The following is a 20245-nucleotide window of genomic DNA, read 5'->3' on the forward strand; positions in this document are numbered from 1 at the left end:
TCAGGGAGGAAACTACTTCTTGTCTAGGGCACTGATAGAAACCACACAACATGTTTGTATTTCACAGCTCTCCACCTTTACTCAGAGGTCCGTAGGACGACTGTAATCTCTGAAGGGTAATTTCAGACTAACCAAACTGAAATGTTCAGTAAACAACAGGAGTGAAGTCATTCTGTTTGGCTGGCTTACCTGTTTCATGGCAGTTTCCCCAATTCTGTCAGAATGCTTTCGAATACTCTCTAAGAAATCCTTCAGATCTGACATGGATATTTCCTTTATTTCTTCACGAAGTTTTGGAAGATTTTCCATCATTATCTGGCAAAAGCGATATTGGCTAACTCTAGGAAGATACAGATTTTCCAGCTGCTCCATTGTTTTCAAGGCAGAATAGTATCTACGAAGAGATTAAAATAAAATTATGTAGCATCTTATAAAAAGTTGATAAAATAATTTATCAAATATATATAAATATCACACATGGAATCAATATTAATTTACTCTATTCTAATAAATAAATCTAATTAATTTACTCTATTCTTATAGAAATTAACAATCAAAAGGTCATCCATATAATGCTTTAGTTTGGAAAAAAACCCAGTGAAGAGTGACTCAGCCAAGTGAAACTTTAAGTAGACTCTTATAGTATTAACAGTTCTGATCAATAGTCCAACTATCCTGGACTATCAGTCTGCACCCTGCAGAATGGAGACACTGAAGCCACAACCATTATCGTCCCTTCTAGATTGAACTCATTGGGGGTTTTTTATGATTTGGGCTTTTTTCTGAAACACAAACTGCCAATCACCCAACACTGCACCAAACAATGAATAAAATCTTGAAAAAGCATGCCTGCAGGTATCTTCAGGTATCTGCAATCTTCAGGCATATGTGAACACAAGCACACATCTACACCCACCCTCTTTCCACTATCCTTAGTCAGAAAATACATGTATACACCCATCCTGACAATGCTTTTTTCCAGCAGTGTATCATACTTTGCTGTAAACCACAAACCTATTAACTCTTCTGACAAAATAGTTTATCCCATCCAGAAGATAACTACATTGAATTAACAAAGTACCATCATCAACAAACCTGTGATCTCAACCACAGTTTAAACAGAGGCACAGAAACCAGGCTAAACAGGAGTAGGACAGCAGTCAATTGCAGATGTGACAAAAATTTCCCTTTATGTAGTATTCTTACTCAGCCCTGGAGGGAGTTGGGAAAATTAATTTAGTTTGTCCAATTAGAACAGAATAAGGTAAACCAATGCCTTCTACCTTGGTCTTAAATGGGAAAAGCAGAAACACTCAGATCAGATGGAATTAACTTGCTGCTAGTTCCAACCCTTTCTTTTCACAAATATGGAGTAATATCCTTCACCCATTATCAGCTTTTATTCCATAATTTTAATTCCTTTTTCTTCCTTAAAGTCCGACATCATCTGTTTTGAAAAATTACCAAATTATTTTGAGGGAAAAAGCTGAATATGAGGAAAATCCCTTCAAATGAGAAAATCTAGAAGTGTCATTTATGGTTCTTTAGTTTCTAGAAATTACTTTGTAAATATAGCAAGTAAACACTTTCAAAAAATGTAATTCAAGCTTCTGGTTTCCTTCAGTAGACAAGCAATAACAAATTACTAACACTAGAATCATGATTTCTTGTTCAATTCTGAAATTAAGACTGTTTTGAATCTTCTTAATCAAGACATTTCTAAGTTAACAACTCAGCATAGCTGGAGGATGGGAAAAATCTTCTCTTTTATTCCAGAACAGAGCTGCTTTCAGAAGACTGCAAATAAAGAGGTTTCAAGTGTAAATTAGGAGCTTTTGTTTGTTATATGCTTGGTTTATATAAAATATACATAAGGTGACGGGAATGTTGCACATAAGAAAAGGTCTGGGGGGTTTATGTGTGTGGGTTTTGTTTTTCTAAATAGAAAATGGCCATGAGTGCCACATGGTGAGACTTCTGGGGAATAAAACCATAATAGCGTCAAAATCTTATAAAAGGTTTTTATTTAAATTATACAGATCAGCTTATCAGAACACTGTTAGTTCATCTGGAAGGGTTTTTGACTGTTGGCTCTCAGATCAGAATTAACATAATCCATTCTAAATCCATTCTAGAGTCCCTTACTAATTACACATATATGGAGCTCAGGACCTTGCCCTTTTAACATCTGCTCAGATAAAGCACTGAAGTCTTATTAATTTGAAGGTCATCTGCAGGTCAGGATTTAACCCAAAAAGTTTTGCATATCATTTCACAGAGTGATGTATTTACATATTCAGATTTTAAAACTTTCCATAGATTTAACTCAATACTGAAGGTTTTGACAATATTATTAGTTCCCATCACGTATTATCAATCACATAAGGTGAAGATTGCCCATGTGACTACAAATGAGTTAAAGAAGTATCTTCAAAGTTATTTTTTAATATAAATACAGCATTCTTCTGTCTATTCTTCTGAGCTGATCTTATGACAATATGCTCCTCAGTGCAAAGTTAGTAATTTTTTTCAAACTGAAGACACAAGTCTGAAACACCAATATGGGTCATATGATAAGACTGTGCAGAACTGATCCATTTCAACATCAGAACAAGAAAATTGTACCATGGATCTTACTAAAATCTCCAAACTGTAAAAATGGAACCTTTAATACCAGCAAGAACCAGGAAAGAATAAACCAACTCATAAAACAAAAGTAAATGAAAAAAACCTCACAACAAAGAAGCAATCACCACCCCTCAACCCCCCCAAAATTAAAATGAGTGTTTTGCATCATCTTATTCTTTGCAAAATGCCCCAGGCACAGAACAGTCAGGTCTGTATAGAATATAAAACATCAACACACAAAACCCCCAAAATTAAAAGAAAATTACCATTATTTTAGTGTACATTAAGTATTCCTTTATGCTTTAAATGATAAAGAGAATTTTAAAGATTTTTATCAGCAGAGTGTTGTAAACAGAGGTAGTAAACAGAAATACCATAACTTACTAAAAAAGCCCCATCAAGTTAAACTACAGCAGTAAAGAAATTACACAAATCAGGAGCAAGATGAACTCAGACTGAATTTTACTGAGAATACTTTATTTGCACACAAGCTTATTAAGTGAAAAAACATGTAGTTATAGCTCAAAATTTCCTCCTGAAAAAACACGAGAGATAAAATCCTCATTTTATTTTATTTAAGGAAGTAAACCTAGTTTATGAAGAAAAAATAGTAGTATTCTCCAATTTTAGCGCTTCCCTTAGAGGAAATACTGTATATTCTTGCTTACTACATTTCTACTGAGTAAATACCTAAAACTTTGCTACCAAACATTCAAGGGAGTTCCTTGGGATTTTTTGATAATGCTACAGAAAAATCAAATTCAGAGAGATCCTGAAAAGATGAAATTGACATGTAGAAATTGCAATTGAAATCTTTTTACCACAAGTATTTATTTTGTTTTTAAATCTAGTTGCCTTACCAACTTTAAACCTAAGTTTAAACTTTCCCAGCATACAAATTTTATGAGTTGGCCAAATGACCATGAACTGAGAGAGAGGCACTACTAACTCTGAAACTTCTGTAAAGTAAATCAAAGGCTCAGTATTTCTGAAAATCAGATTAAAGAGCTCCTGTGTGGAAAAAACCAAGATATGTAGAATATCTTTTTTGTCAATAATGATGTGGTAGGAAATTTTTTTAGAAAGTGAAATTCAAAATTATCAAACTAATAATGCTTGAGAATGGTGACAAAGAAAGCAGCTGACATTTCAGTATCAAATAACCCCATCATATAAATTCTGATGGAGCTTTTTGCCAGATCCATGGTACCTCTGGGAAGTGTTGATTTGCTGCTGGTAAAATCCAGTGCTTCATTCTGACACTCCAAAACAATGCAGAAAAACAAAACCAAATTACCATGATTTTAATCTGTTCTGATATTTTCTATACCAACATGGTATATTATACAAATTATGAACCATATTATTCAAATTATGAATTTTTCATATTTTCATCCTTTAAGTATTAAGGTTTATTTGGATGCTTGGAAGGTTTATGCAGAGAAAGGATGTATGACTGTCTCAGTGAGTTTTAGTAACCTAAATAACTAAATAACTCTGCCTTTCTAGTTAGGAAAAAAGCTTGTAACAAGGTCAAAAAACAAATCCAAGTCTTTCAGGCAAAAAAGCTCACTCTGAAACTCCATACTCATTCTTCAGCCCATCTCACAGAAGACTTGAGAAGATACAGCAACAACCTTAGCAGTTTGACTTATTGATATATTTCCGCTGTATGATGGGTTTGGGTTTTTTGTAATATTTACTATGGAAAAAGACTTGCAAAAACACCAGTTCTAACTATTCCCAATTAGACCACAACCACTTGAAGCAGCTGAGACCTGCTTCCCAAGAAACATATCCAAATCCAAACACTTGGGCCATGGTAACAGAGCTGTACGAAACGTGTAATGATCTTATCTCTGACTTAAAATTCAAGCTCGAATTGTATAAGTGCATAGCCCCCACCAGGTGGTTGGGAGAGCAGCAAAGAAACGACTCTTCTCATTTGTGCTTCCTCAGCTAAGATTTTAAACCCTCTGCAGCTCTTTCCAGCCAACTGTGTCTGTTTAGAGCAGATTCTGCAGTTACTTCCTCTCACTACTCCAGTTCTTGTCAACTTGTGTTATCCATGGCTCAGGAGACAGATAAATAGGATACAGAGCCTTTCACCTCTAGGTCATCAGTTCAAACGTTACCCATATTGGTAAAGGACCAAAAGTTGCTATCAATAGATGGTTTTTTGGACTTGTCTGTAAACCTCCATTTCACCTGCACAAACCAGCACATATTCCAGATCCAAAATCCTGCATTATCTTAAAAGAGGTCTGCCACGGAAAAAGGAAATGAAATTCCAATCTTTTTCCTGTAACAGCTATCCCACAAACATATATAATACCCACACTTTTGTTTTCCCTTCCTTTAAACATTAGAATTGAGAGTTTTATTCATGGTGCAAGACTGTAAGACAATGGAATAATGAAAATATGCTCTAAAAGGCCACAAGCAGAGAAAGTCAAGATGTCTTTTTATAAAAAAAAGAACAGTGAAAGCTTTGATGCATTAACAAATCTCAATGAAGATTTATGAGAAATTATCTTTGCCTAGAATAAACAGACCTCATTGCCTTGTTATGCCTCGGATTCTGACTGCTACTCTGACTCTTCCATGAAAAAGCTTCACAGCAAAACTTAGGAAGATCAATTTTGAAATCCCTTTTATGTGCATACATCAGCTGTCAGGCCTTTGCACTGACACTATGATGTTCTTGCAGCTGCTCAATCTTTTGGTAGTGATAAAAGCCAGAATACATGCACTCTGCTGAGCCACAAGGAAATTGCCAGTTGAATTACCTGCAAGTTCCATGGAATAGCCACCTGTAGGCTGTATTATAGGGAATTGGAAAATCACAGGCAAAATAGCAACTATAGTATAGCTAATGAAAGAGTTATCTGCGCTGCAGCAGTAGCCTGCAGCAGAGTCTAAGCCTTCAGCACTCCATGTGATTTCAAGGCATAGTACATCAAAGTTATGGCATCTCCCCTCTCCTTTAGATCTCTTTATGGTATGACAATAACATGTCCAAACCCCTCAATTCAGGAGTCCTTTGACTTTTAAGACTTCCTGTCTGGCAACAACTTCCAGGGGAAAATTGTCAGATAGAAGTCTTTAAGATTTGAAGAGTACTGATGGTTTCTTGGAAAGCATATCAACCATCAGTGGACTCTACAAAAGCACTAGCAAATACAGAGTCAAAATGCTAAAAACCATCAGCAATTTTATCTCACCTAAATGATCTTTACACGATCACATTAGGAACTACAACTTTCCCTGCAATTCTAAAACCAGGAATGCTGCTTGCCTTGCCTGACAGAGCAAGGGTAGGCAGAATGCAGGCACTGAACCCAGTGTTTTCAGTATTTTCAGGACACTAAAGGTAGCATTGTCCACAGAAAACCTTGCAGAGGGAAGTGATGAGATTCAGACAGCACACTCTTCAGTCTGATCTCTGACTGGAGTAGCAAGGGGACTGTTTACATCTTTATGCAGAGCTGCTCCAGGAACACAGCAACAACATGCTGCTACTACTACTGGTATGTGCCAGCTACTCGAAGCAGATGCTGAAGCAATGTCCTGTTCAGAGATAATATTGTATAGCAGTCAAGCTGATGAGATCTACCACACTGGTTCACATATAGCAAGTTTTAACTTTAATAAGAAACACCATAGTGCCATAGCTGTAAGGTCATTCTTAAAGTTTTTGTATTTCTGCAGATCTCCTGGAGAGCAAACATCTGCTGCAATGTCCATAGATCTGATGTGTACAGTTAATCTGAAGCATTTTGGACGTGTCTGCACACAGGCTTTAGAGCTGATTGCTCACACAGTGGCTGCTGTTGAGAGTTTTCAGATGCCCAACAGTATCATATGAGGTGTTGGCTACTCAGAAACCAAAACCCAGACACACAGTCCAAAAGTAAAGTAAATCTGTATCACATGGCAGCCCTGCAGACAACTGCCTGTGCACAGCTAGTTCCAAATGGAACAGTCCTGTCCAGACAGACTCGTCAGCAGGAGCTCCCTGCAGCGGTGCCAAGCGCACAGAGAGGCACTGCCAGCAACCAGGAGCCCAGAAAGGCACAGAGCACTGGTGTTACTGAGGTTCTGTGAAAAGCAGGCAGGGATGACGGTGGCAGTGATGATGTGGAAATCATGAAGAAGAAAACAGCAGCAGTGGTATTGCTGGGGTGGTGTGTGAGGTGCAGGCAGCAGCCCCAGTGGGACAGGATGCAGCTAAAGCAGGAGGCAGGGGCAGCCAAGCTGCCATGGAGGGAGGGAGAACAGGGGATGCTAGGACTACAGCAGCAGTGAGTGGCTCCCTGAGAAAATGAAAAGTGGAGACAAGATAGGAAGGAGCAGCTGGTCATGCAGCAGTTATAAACCATTATCCTAGAAATTAATTTATAATTATAGTTTTAATTCTTTTTAACAAGTCAATTTGTCAAAGAGGGAAAACCCCCAAACAACACATTATCTTCACTTCATTCCCATAGTCCCCTTTAGACAAAAAGCACAGAGAAACCAGATAGGTCTAAAGAAATGTATAAGGAGCAAAATGTCCTTTCTTCTGGTATTGTGTTTAATTTAAATATATCATGATATAGTAATCAGATATTAATGTACTCTAAAAGACCTTCAGTCTCTAAGGGTCTTCGTTTTCTTGCTTCTTAAAGTGCTTTAAGTAATAGAAACCAGTAAATTTCATTTCATATTTAATAATCATAATTTCACTACATGTGATACCCATTTAAGTAAGCATTATTTCTCATGGCAATCACTAAAGTCCTAGAAATTCTTTAATACATTTTCAAATGTTCTTAAAATACAGACCAGTGTTAGGAAACAAAGACTACACATATACCAAGTTACAGACTAAGAACACTTACTTGTCTACATAAGTGTTTGATATTCTGTTGATTTACTTACAAATGTTACTTTTTTCTCATAGAAATAAGTTTACTCACCTTTTTACACTCATCTGTTCTTTTAGTTTGCTGTACATTTCCAGCACTGCATAAAAGCAAGCAGATTAACTTGTGAGTCTTATTGTGGCTTTAGTTAATAAAAGAAGAAAATATGTACTGTATTGTAAAAGGCAAAATTAGAAATAGAAAAGGATGTGCTATATTTGCCTTATTTAATTCCTACTGTAGCATAAATGCGATAAACCTAGCAAAAAATATTCTAGAATGCAGCTAAAAGAGAAAACAATAACTGAACCCTTAACAGCTTTTAAATTAAAAAGAATTAAGATTAACAGAACAGTCAACACTATACATATCAAGCATATTCATTCACTTACTACATGCCACAACATGATCTGCATTACCAGTCCATGGCCTGTCTCTACAAAAAGGCAACAGTACCACCTACTGTACTCAGAACAAGTCAACAAGAAGACTTTGTAAAGAAAAATTTTCAAATCCACTTTACACCAATATGACAAACAAGATAAAACCCTCATGGAGCTGTGTGCAATCCTACCATATTACCTCCCTGAAACAACATTTAGAGCCTTTTTGCTTATTTCAAAACACCTGTAGTGACACAGAGCTAAAAGTACAATGTTGAAAGAACATCATTAGTATTTTCCCCACTATTCAAACACTAAAACCCACCCTCTCAAGCAACAAATCAATTGTTTACCATATTAAAAATATTAGCTCATTCAAAGCTGTATCTGGCTACATGGTTTGCACCATTTAAATGTCTCACTGCTTCTGACATTGTTGCAATTGCTCTGTGTCAAATATTGCAAAAGACATGGAACCTTCCTGTTGACATCTTTTAAAAACCTATTTTTTCATTAATCTGGATGTTACAGGACCAGAACTTAGAAAAAATAGAAGACTTTTCCTTTTGGCTATTGAGACTTTATTTAATTTGACGTCATATTTCACTGTAGGTCACTCACCTGGAAGACACAACTGTAGTTTTTCCACAACTGTTGTAATATTCCGCTGTTGAACTCTACATCGGATGATTTCCTCTGTTTGGGCTATCACCTTAAAGGTTTTTTATTTTAAAAAAGGAAAGAAAATCACACTTAAATTATGCAAATAAACTTATTTTGCTACAAATATTCATAATGTCCATATAGGAAGCACCATTTTCTCACCTCTTTCCCAGCATCCTGAAGCCTTCGGTTGGTATCAGTAACTTGGACCTTAAAAATAATTTCACCTTTGTTAGACAAATATGCATATATTGCCCTGATGTGACTGCTCACCCTTGTAATCAGATCATGCTTCCTGAGAAACTTAGAACAAAGAAATGCAAATTCAAATTAACTCTACAGCTTGAACTTGAACTTTTGATCGCAAAGGGCTTTTGTTAAATTCAATTACTTATGACAGTTCTTTCTAACAGATTCTGTGGCAAACTTCTCAAATTTACTTGGGATTTTTGAACTTTCCTTGTTTCTGTAGGTCTGTCAAACAATTCAAATCATTGACCCAATTGACCACTGGTCCCTTTTTGATAACCTCAATGAGCTCTATGGGCCATTCATTGTCTGTAAGAAATGGTGATTGCATTTTATGGTAATTAAACATTCATACTTTGCTGAATGCAAACACTGGGTGGTTGATTAACATCAAACGTGGAAATCTCCAAACCACAGCAACATTTTAATGCTGCAGGTGCAGGCAAAGCTCAACCTCAGATTTTCCCACATAGTAAGTGACTCATTAGGTCATCATAATAAGGAAGCACATTCTAGTTTATTAAAAATCTCATTAATTTCTGAACAAAGATGCTCAATGACCTCATTGATGCTGTATTTGGTCTCTTGTTATCTGAATATCCTTTATATAATGGTCTTCCAATCATAACCTCTGATGAACTATGCTCATTCTGTCTGGGGTGCATATTTTGCTCTCAAAAGTGTAAGGAGAGCTAAAAGGGACGGATCTCATCATTCACTATTCTGCATTCTGATCTGTGAGGAAATCTTGGTTCTCATATCTCATGAAAACTACAAACATCACCTACTCTCCTGCTCATTACAAAGTAAAGAACACGGTTTTCTTCCACGCATAATTGTGGTATTTTAATTTTCTAATAAGGACTTTCAATTCTTCTAAGGTCTGACATATAAAAACATGATTAGGAAAAGACCTATTTAAGAAATACTGTGTTTATCATTTGCTGTCCTTCACCTTCTGAGAAAACCTTTATAAAAAGGCAAAATAATTTGGTAGTGTTTTCTGAAAACATACATTAAAAAAATCAAAATGAGATCTAATACAATATTCAGCTTTGTAAATATAAATTACTGTATCAGGCAACATGGCTCTAATCACAAATCCTGATCAATTCACTTGTAAAAAATTGCTGCAAACATCAGAGTGCATGTGATAAACACTAAATTAATCTTCAGTAGAAGAGCTCAGTTCCTTCTTTTAGATTCAAACACAATGACATTTGAAACTCTGAAAAACTTGTTCCTTACCTTTAGTTTTTCTGCATCAGCCCTAACTTTAAGAAGTTCTGTAATAGCATCCACAAACCCCTGATGGTGAAAATTGCACATCTTTTCTATCTCCCTGTCATGGTTACGTATGCAGGCATCAAGTTTTTCCATAAACTTCTGATGTGCGTTTGGTTGGTCATCATATACAGACCTATTAAATACAAATAAGAAAATAAAAGTTTACTTTTTTTCCCAGTTGAAAATAGCATGTATCCAACCATCTTTATTGAAACGTATCTCTCATAAAAAGAAAATAAAAGCAAGCAAACTTGATGCTAGTGGCATCCTTTGGTGGATCCACTCCATCAAAATCAGCATTAAAGAAAAGATGGCACAAAACTGAGAACTGATGGCGCAAAACCCAGCCCTTATGGCATTGATCCAGGTGCTTAACCAGTTACATCATGGTTGACCTGAGCCTCACTGGTCTGTTATTTATGCCCTAATGCCCAAATATGGGTACAAAAGAATCAGTTTCTCCAACCACCTCAAATAGCATGGATCGCTTTTCCATCAAATTCCACTCTTTGCTAAATATAAAGAAGTGCAAACATACAAATTTGCTTTCCTGGTATTCCTAACAGCAGAGTTATCCAACTCAATCAGGCTCGGGTGCCTGCAGCCGGAATGACTGGAGCACCGCGTGGGACCCTGGCAAAGGCAACCCCCAAGGCTCCATCCCTGCCCAACAGCTCCCAGAGCAAAACCATGACATACACACACCTAAGGCTGCCTCCTCCACAGCACCTAACTGCCAGGAAGGGCTAGAATCAGGTCTTCTGGCTTACTTTATTAATTCTCAAATACTTCGCTTAGAACTCCAGCAGGAAACATGACTTGGGAGAAATTACTGGTGCCGTTTGTTAAGCAGCATCAGAAACAGAAATCTGCATGGAAAAATGCTCGAGCATGAGAAGGAGCAAAGGAGGCAGAGGGAAATTTAAAGCTTTAGACCTTGGCAGAGTAAGCAAGAGAAGAAGTTTTACATAGAACTGTACCAAAATCAAAGGTACAGAGTCTCCCAGCAAAGGCTAAGTATAGACAGTTCCAAAAATTGAGTAATAATTTGATATAGCAACAACAGCAAAGACTGGTAGTTTTGAAGTAGCTTTTCACATAGAATGAGAGCAGTAATATGAGGATAATTTAATCATACATATACAAACACATTTGTACTGCAAACTACAAGAGTTAAAAAAATTATCAAAAATCTTTAAATTGCTTTTTTAGCCTCTAACTTCCTTTCACAATTATAATGTTTTCTCCAGATATTTATAAGGAGAAGCTGATTAAGAAAAAAAAAAGTAAAAAATATTAACATGAGGAAAAGAAAAGGCTGAAATTCCAAGCTTTTCAATGTTGCTTGCAGAAGTACAGTCTTAAGTTCAAGACCCAGGCAACCACGACTCAAAGCCTCTAAAACCCTTAAGTAGTAAGAAACTACTTCCCTCCTAGTCTTCTTGGAGAAGCGTGGTTTCCCATATTCTTCAAGATTCGCTTTTCTAACCAGACATCTGGACTTTGCTGAGATCTGAGCTCACCATCAGCACAACAAACCCATAGCTGAATGTCTGACAGGAACATGACCTTTCAAAGAAGAAAAGGATGCAGAACAGATTGAAAAGACTTGTTATAAGATTCTTTATACTTTCTGAGTTCCTTTTGACCTTGTACAATATATTCAGAGAAGCAACTGAAGTGACAGAAGAAAGGCAATATGCTGTCCTACATGTCAAAGGAAGAAAGTCAATTCCTTACTTGTTTGTTATAGATACTTATTCAGGGGGAAAATCTACCAAATAAAATTTTCCAAGAATATTCCCTTATGATGAGAAAATAAGACTATGGTACTGAAAGCAGGCTCTTTCCTCCGAAGTGCACCAGAGGAAAAACAAAATTGTTCACCCATGAAGTTTATTCTTCACTGTTTCTCCCACCACAGTTTGAAATGACAACTGGAAGGAGCAAACGTGTGCCCAAAAGTGTCTCCTCCTGAGGCTCCTGCCAGACTGCCTGAAAGGCTGCCCAGGATGACTGAGCTTTAAAGGGCTCTGGTGGATGGTCAGAAGTGACCTGCATCACCAGGGAGAAATACCCATATGCAGAACTCAGTGCTGGCTGGAGGCAGAAGCAGCATCCTGGCCTGGAAGGAAAGAAAGGTACAAGACACAGTGGGCACTGAGTGAGGCCTCATTAGACAGCCTGATGTTCTGCATGAGAATACACAGGGACAAGCACGTGGGCCATAGCACTGTCACCTGTACAGAAACAGGGAAGGGATGAGAAAAAGGTTCAATGACTAATGTGGTAGCACTCCAAAATACACATTACAGCTATGTGAGCGCTGCTCCATTAAGAAAAGCGTCAGAGATGCTGGAAGCTACAGGGGGGACACAGAGGGGCATCCAATTGTCTTCAGAGTTCTTGGAGAAGAAAAAAAGATTAGGAGGACCAGATGATCAAAGTGTCTTCACAGATATCTGGCAAGCATAAACCTCCTTAAATTGGGCTGGACTCACTACCTATACTGCACTGTATGCTAAAGAAAAAATAAAAACAAACTAAAACAAAAAAACCTTCACAGAAAAAGAAGTTCAATTTATTACGGCTTCTTTAGTCTTTTAAGGGTGAAAGAAGCCTCCAAATTTAGGTCTCCCTCCAGTGTTTTCAAAGAGAAGTGAGAAAGGAGCATCATTACCACAAAGACAGGGGACATCTATATCTATCTATCCATCTACCTACCTATCTTCTTCTATCTTCTATCTATCACCATGTGTCCAAACTGTAACTTGTGTCATGTAAGCATAAATGAAAGCAGCAGTAAAACTCAGTAAAAAAAATATAACTAAAATGAGAATGAGACTATAAAAATATGGTAAAAGAGGAACACCATACTTCAGTTTGTACCACCAAACTTTCTTTGATGGTAACAATGCACTGTGATTTTGGACTTAGCTGTTGCCTGGTGATTTGGGGGTATCCAATTGCTGCCTTGATAACTTTTTATCCATTTCACATCTGTACCAAGACTTTTAGGCATGTTCTTACAATACTAACAAAAGAAAGCCCTTTGCAATCAGAAGATTTCTCTTTAAAATGTTATCAAAAATTCCAGAAAACACAGCCAGAAGTTCTGGAAGTACATACAATGTAGCACAGGCAATACAGTTTCCACTGTTATAAATATATGTGCTGATTATGTTTTCCTCAATATTAAGGCTGCTTATGCTTAAATTTAAATATAATAAAGTACTGGGTTTTAATCTCAGGGGTTAATTTAAATTAACAATATTTGATCTAAAATAATACAGGGAATAAATGTTCAAAATAAGGGGGAAGAAAGCAATACTGTGTACCTCCCAATACCTTAATCACAAGATTACCCTACCTTCTTAAAATAATAGTTACTATTTTGTCTTGTACATTGTACCCTTTTCTGTAAGGATACTAATAAAATTATGACCTGTGATTTAAACCAATACTTTGTCAGACCTCCCTAAAATGCAGCAGTAGTATAAATTCTGTTAATTATGTACGTAAACAGCTCCATCTTGTGGGAACAACAAATCAACACTTGTCAGCACATGAGTGAAAAAACCCTGAGACAGAACTGCTTGCCCTTACAGAAATAAATCAACAGTGTATTTTTAAAAAATCACACTTTGTATCACAACTCTCTCTTCTAGGCGAGAAGATGATGAATAAATAGGTTTATTGACTGCCTTAGGACACTGTCCTCTGAGGACACTTCACACATGCAGTTTCAGGGGCTTCAGAACAACGTCTGGCCTAAAACACCACCCTTTTTGAAAATATAAGTGTACACTGGAGAGCCAGGCCATCCTAGGCCACTGATAGAAATTAGGCTTTTTCTCAAATCTGCAAACACAACTGAGACAATACACACCTGATTTACCTGTTAGGGAACATCACACACCATAGTTCATTTCTGATACTGAAACTCATTTTCCATATATACACTTATTTCAAAGATTACCTACAGTTATCTAAATAAAGTAATTGCTACCTCTTAATAATTATCTGAAAGTGTACATTTCAACAGAATATGACACTGCAAGAGATGCTGATAACAATTCTCCACTTTTGAGAGCTAAATTATCAAGCAGACAAATCACCAATACTGCAATATCTTGGAGAGACATAAAATCCTAAAAGCATCCTAGAGGTAATCCTTTAAAATTACAAGACAAAATTAACTGAATTTCCAGCACACACACAGTTCTGTTGGAAAGCAAGTGAGGGAGCAGTAACCATTTCAGCTCCATTTCTTCAGGAGATGACAATTACATGCAATTATGTCTCCCCTAAAAATCTCTCTCTCACTGTAAATTGTTTCACATCCAGCAGTAGCAAGTGTCATTGCTAGGATACCAAAGGAATTTTTACGTGTGTAATACACAGTTCTTTCAGGTTTTGTTTACATTTATACACCTCTGAATGAAGAGCCCCAAGGATCTTCCTCAGCTTTATGGGCTCCTGAAGTGGATGCTGATGGTCTGAAATACAGCACAAGTTTGAACTGTGTCAAACTGAAAGACATTATTCGTTTTTATTAAAACTGCTTTCAACCTCTGATCTGCACAACTATAGACTACTAGTGCTTGAGTCATATCATGAAACTTTGACAGGAAAGCTTTTTTCTTGGTATGAGTCTTCAGATTGGAGAAAAAAAGGAGAAAATCACTAAAGTTGGGGACAGAAGTTTATATTTGATTTTGGCACCCAAAAAACCCAAACCAACACAATATTATCCATTTTCAATCTGGAATGAGAGAGCTTTAACTTGAATGACTACTTAATCACCTCTACAGCAAATCAGTGACAGGACAGGTACTGGTTTCTCTCCTCAGCATCAGGGCAAGCAGGGAACCCATGAAGAGCAGAAGCAGAGCTGAGCAACTTTCCTGGTAATGTGTAGCAGATATCTGTCTATATTCCCAGAACTCTGTATATAAATTGAGACTTTTTTTGGGGTTTTTGTTTTAATCATTCCAACAATTGGATGAGTCATATTAATGCCAGTCTAGCTAAAAAGAAGACAGTGTAGAAAGTACTTGAAAAAGGCAAATAAATAAAATAGGAGCAGTCAGAGAGTGACCTAAAGGAGAAAAATGTCTGAGTTCAGTGGATACATTTTATTGCAATGGGGATATTTTTACCTTGATCTTTCTTACGAGGCAGACTGAAGGGAGAACAACAAGCATAAACAGATTTGAATTCAGGTCTCAAGAAATTATGAAGGAGGATTTGCAGATATGCAACCATTTTCCAATTGAAAACAATAAAATAAGCTTAGTTTATACTGTAAAAAACTTTCCTAAAACTTTTACTTTCAAAACTGAAACACAATATGAAAAACATGTATTTAATAGGTCTTATTGATGACTTTTGTGTTTACATGCAAAAATATACTGAAACACCAGAGGGCACCATTCTATGCACAAAAATACCAACAGTTAAGTAATCAAAAAATCTCCAGAGAACTAAAACTTAACATGCCAAGAATTCCACACAGCCTTAAAAAAATTAATATTCAAAATAAATTATCCTGAAATAATCTATCTATTCCATAATGACAACTCCATACATACATATTATCACTCTAAGTGAGCATCATAAATGTCTTCATAAATGGTTACAGGCTCCCTTCAAAATCATATTTCGGCTCTAATTTCATACAAATATTTCTGTGCATGCAGTCAGGATATATGTCCTTAAATGCCTGAGAGTAGGTGGGAGTAAAAGAGGACAAAAATTTCAGCAATGAGGAAGGATATAAAAAGTTAGAAGCAAAAAAAAAAAAATTGTATAAGCCCAAAAATTAATTTAATACATTGACTGGACTACTGGAAGGGCAGACAATGGAAGTGCATACAGACTATTAACTGTAAAAGGAGAAGAGTCCAAAATCATTTTGGAAGTTCAGCAAATACCCCAAATTTGCTTTTTCCCCTCCTCATCTCCAGTCCAGCTCCACATCTATGGCCTCTAGACCAGAAAATTACAATAACCAGACCTAAGTAAAACTTCTACTGTAGTCTTCTTGTTTTAGAATAGAAAAATTTATTTCAAGAATAATCAGAATGGGAACTAAATTAATTTTGTCTCATATCTACAGCAATAGCCGTAACTTTTCAAAGGAGAGAAGAACTACGCAGGAACCACGCTTCAGGCCAAAAAAAAAGAAGAGTTTATTTTATTAAAAATAAAATCTCCATACTTTCATAAGAAAATAGTAATTCAGAAGATAATATGAATTCCTGGTTGGTGATAACTCTCTCACTTAAAAATCATTACTAGAATAGTCTACTAGATAAAGAAAAAGTAATATTTAATAAATCCCATTGGAGTTCTTAAAGAATTACTATTTCTTAAAGGTTCTGGGATTATTTTGTGTGTTCTTTTAAATGGGCAATGATTCAACTTTTAATTGCAATCCATACTCAGGAAAGACAAATCTGAGCTTATGGAGCATTACTGTAAACTTTTGAGAGAACAATTCTTCTAGTAATCGTTTATGACAGGTTCCAGCAGCAGCAGAAACTTTTAAAACAGATCATGTATTTTAAAATAGCCAAAAATAAACGTTAGAAATAAAGAAAAAAACAGCAATCTTTTTACTGGACAAATAAACTCCTTAATAATGACTTGCCATCTTTCACCACTTTCACACCTCCCACAAACCATCTTGTTCTGTCCCATTTCTAGGATGAATTGCAGGTTTCCCCATCCCTGCCTATATTGCCACAAAGTCTTTCACTTCCGGATTGCACAAGACATATGAAGCAATTAAAAACTGTATGTACACATTCCTTTCAGGATACTGATAACCACTCAGTAAGTGCCAATCAGTTACAGCTCCATGAATGCTGTGACAATGACAGGAATTACACATATCTGTACAACAGCTGTGTAAGTTTGACATGGAATGTAAGTCTGACCGTGCAACTTCTGACCTTCAACAGAAGCACAAAAAAAAGATTCATTTGTAGAGCTTCAAATTAAGCACCATGGAGGGAAAAATTGCTAATTACTTTGATCAACTAAATGAAGGCACAAAAAAAATCCACCCAAGCATGCACTTTTTATTCAATTTTCCAAAGTAATACTTTCAACAAAACACACATCCAAATGTACCAACTCTCAAATGAAGAAACTGTGCTTATGGATAATCATGATTTTAGAATTCGTATCTTGCTACCAATGCCAATTTTGTCCTGATGCTAGAGATGCTCCCAACTAGTTCCCATACACACACTGCAAGAAGTAACCCCCTAGATGTTCTCCCTATTTCTCCTTTCATTGAAACTAAATCCCAAAATGAAACAACACCAAGCTATACTAAATAAAATTAAAAAACAAAGTAATATTTACAGTTCAAATATGCACGATGAGTTCAGTGGGATCAGCGCAAGCAGAAAACACTGACATTGCAAATTAAGATTCTGCCCTTAAAACAGCCCTGTCATGCTGTGACTATAACCATGGCATCCCTAACCATGATACTGTATCACACACTCCATTTGAGCTGCAATTGCACAGGAAACACTGCAGAAACTTCCTTTGTCCTACAATATACAAAGATATTTTCTGTTTACACAAGCTGCAAACTTTGTAGGGATTTTTCCACGGAGTAATTTCATATAGATGATTGCTTACACCCTAAAAAGCTTTATAAAATAATGTCCAGGTGTTTCCTGTAATTCAATTGCAGTTATGGTAATGAGCACATTTCTTAAAACCTAAGCAGTCTTTCAGTGCCAGATGCTACCTATTTTCCAGTTCTCCCATTCTTACTCATAATTACACCTCACCACTCTATTTAAAAGCTCACATTACATGCCAGAACAACACAGAACTCAGCTACGGCCTATTCAGAGAAAAGATTTTATTAATCTCAGTTTAGCTGTTATGCTTTGCTTGCCTGGTTTTCCTGGATGTGCAATTTCTGTCAATTGTTCTCACTAATAGTATCCTGTTTCTATGAGCAGGAAAGGGCCGAGTACAGTTTGTTAGTTAACATTACTTCCTATAAGCAGGCTCCTTATTCTGTAGTAGCAGCACTAGAGCTTTCATTGTTCGTGCTGGATAAGCAATGGATCACGCTGATGGCTGTTAATGGACATCCTCTGCAGCCAAACACCAACTGATAATCAGCACACCCAGATTTGCAATAGACTTCCTCCTTCCTGTTTTTACACTGCTGACCAAGGAGATGCCTCTTCCTGCTGAGCCTTTGTGCGACTTACTGATGTATGAAGTAAGAAACTGAAAAACAAGAGCTGTGCTACCACTTTTTTCCCTAATTTTGTGTTGTAATAGTAGATAAAAAGGCAGCAAAGGAAACGGCAGCTTTGCTCGCTTTGGTGCTGACTATCGCCACGGAATGAAGTGCCAAGTTTGGCCATCTGTTTCATATACCTACATGGATACAAGCGGATGTAGCTGGAACCTATGTTATTTCATAGAATGTAAAGTATGAAAGTGAAGTCTACATAGCAATATTTTTATCTTCCTTTAATATTTCCAGAGACTGTTTGTTACATAAATTATATTTTAGGAGCAATGGATTAATCTGTAAACCAAATTGTAAGCTTCTAAGTTCTTTTAAAAAATTTGATGAGATTTCTATTACACATGTACAAGAAATAATTAGGCCTCTATTACAACATCCAGGTAATCTGTCAACTTTATCTAGAGCACTTGAGACACAATCTTCAAGATAAATACACACCAATTTTTTTAAAGAAAATTAATCTCATATTTCAGCAATCTCATATGTCTGTTTCCAAGACATATGAAATAGAACGGAATATTTACTGTCAGAAATGTGTAGGTTACTTATTTCAACAGGCTTTGAATATCAACACTACACAGAGGTAAATATATTATTTCAGAAATTTAAGAAGTTTCAGATAAAATATCCACTAATTAAAAAGTTTCAAAACCAACTGGATTAAGAATGTATTCTATTCAATACAGATCAAACCAGACAATCCTTTCCTGCATCACACTCCTCTGCAAACATATAACCAAAGCATGTATTTTACAATGAATTTATATTATTCATTTTTGTTAACTCTATGAGCTCACATAGCCTATACATAAAAAAATTATCATGTATTTAATTAATGTAAAACAACAGCCTGTGCTATATATTCTTTGCATATCTCTGAGGATCACTGAAAAAAGTAAAACATGATTTCTAAAAAAAGTATGTTTTCAATTCAGAAGCTGAACTGAAACTCAGTGTTTCTCTCAGTTAGGAAGCCATTAAGAGTGTTGATGCAACTGACTAACTCCAATTCTCTGTCTGTTTGATGAACAAAGAAAATCTGTTCATTTCTTTTCAGCTTCCTAAGTTTATGAAACATACCAGAACAAATATACAGTACAAAACAGTATCTGCTATGTTACTTTTATATTGAAATTAACTGAAAACAAAATTTGTAAGAAAACATTGTTTCTATGAACAAAATGGGGTGAAAATCCTTCAAAGCCACTCTATGCCTAAGGAAGTGTGCAAACTGTGAAAGTCTCAAAACTCAATAGGTTAAACACTTCCTTTTGAAGCTGAAATGTCTCAAAAGTATCCCCCAGGTACATATATGACAGTATATGCTTTATTAATTTTGTATTACTCCGATTCCCAGGAGAATTGCAAGTTACACTCACAGCAATTTTGCTAGCAAATTACTTTCCCTGAGACACAGTGAAAATCCCACTCACAGTATTAGAACTGAACATTCTTCTCATGCTATATAAATAAAAAAAAATCCCCAGTGTCTTTTAGGTCCTCTCTGTCCAATCCCACGTCTTTCCATCCAGCTGATGCACTCTAAAATCTGTTTCCTTCCTTCTTAATACCTCTGTCAGTGATTAAGTTCCCTACTAGTTTGCTATTACTGGCAAAGGTTGAGATACGGGAAGGGCTTCAGCCAGGCTCCAGGAGAGATCATTAACTCCTTCCTGCACAGGAAGGACCCAGTTTTTCAGGAGTACAAATAGTTCTGTACTAGACATGTACAAGATGAGGAAAAGATGCATTGTTGAAAATACTTCATCAGGCTGAGCCTCAAATTGAACTGTTATTGTTATACCAAGCTCTGCGGTGACAGGGATTAG

At 36.3% G+C, this 20245-nt stretch overlaps 1 protein-coding gene across 6 annotated transcripts in view; it reads right to left on the reverse strand.

Moving 5' to 3' along the window:
• The window catches only part of EXOC6 (exocyst complex component 6), an 89056-nt gene that overhangs the window by 58036 nt on the left and 10775 nt on the right, over positions 1-20245 (reverse strand). For 5 of the 6 annotated variants that reach the window (XM_030950678.1, XM_030950684.1, XM_030950680.1 and 2 more), the window contains exons 2-6: positions 10079-10250; positions 8744-8791; positions 8540-8630; positions 7590-7635; positions 190-394 (exon numbers count right to left, since the gene is read on the reverse strand). In XM_030950678.1, coding sequence (XP_030806538.1) covers positions 190-394; positions 7590-7635; positions 8540-8630; positions 8744-8791; positions 10079-10250 — 562 coding nt within the window. The remainder of the gene's footprint in view (positions 1-189; positions 395-7589; positions 7636-8539; positions 8631-8743; positions 8792-10078; positions 10251-20245) is intronic. The other variant, XM_030950682.1, reaches the window with a different exon arrangement.

This window comes from Camarhynchus parvulus, chromosome 6 (genome assembly GCF_901933205.1).
Source record: "Camarhynchus parvulus chromosome 6, STF_HiC, whole genome shotgun sequence".
Classification (NCBI taxonomy): domain Eukaryota; kingdom Metazoa; phylum Chordata; class Aves; order Passeriformes; family Thraupidae; genus Camarhynchus; species Camarhynchus parvulus.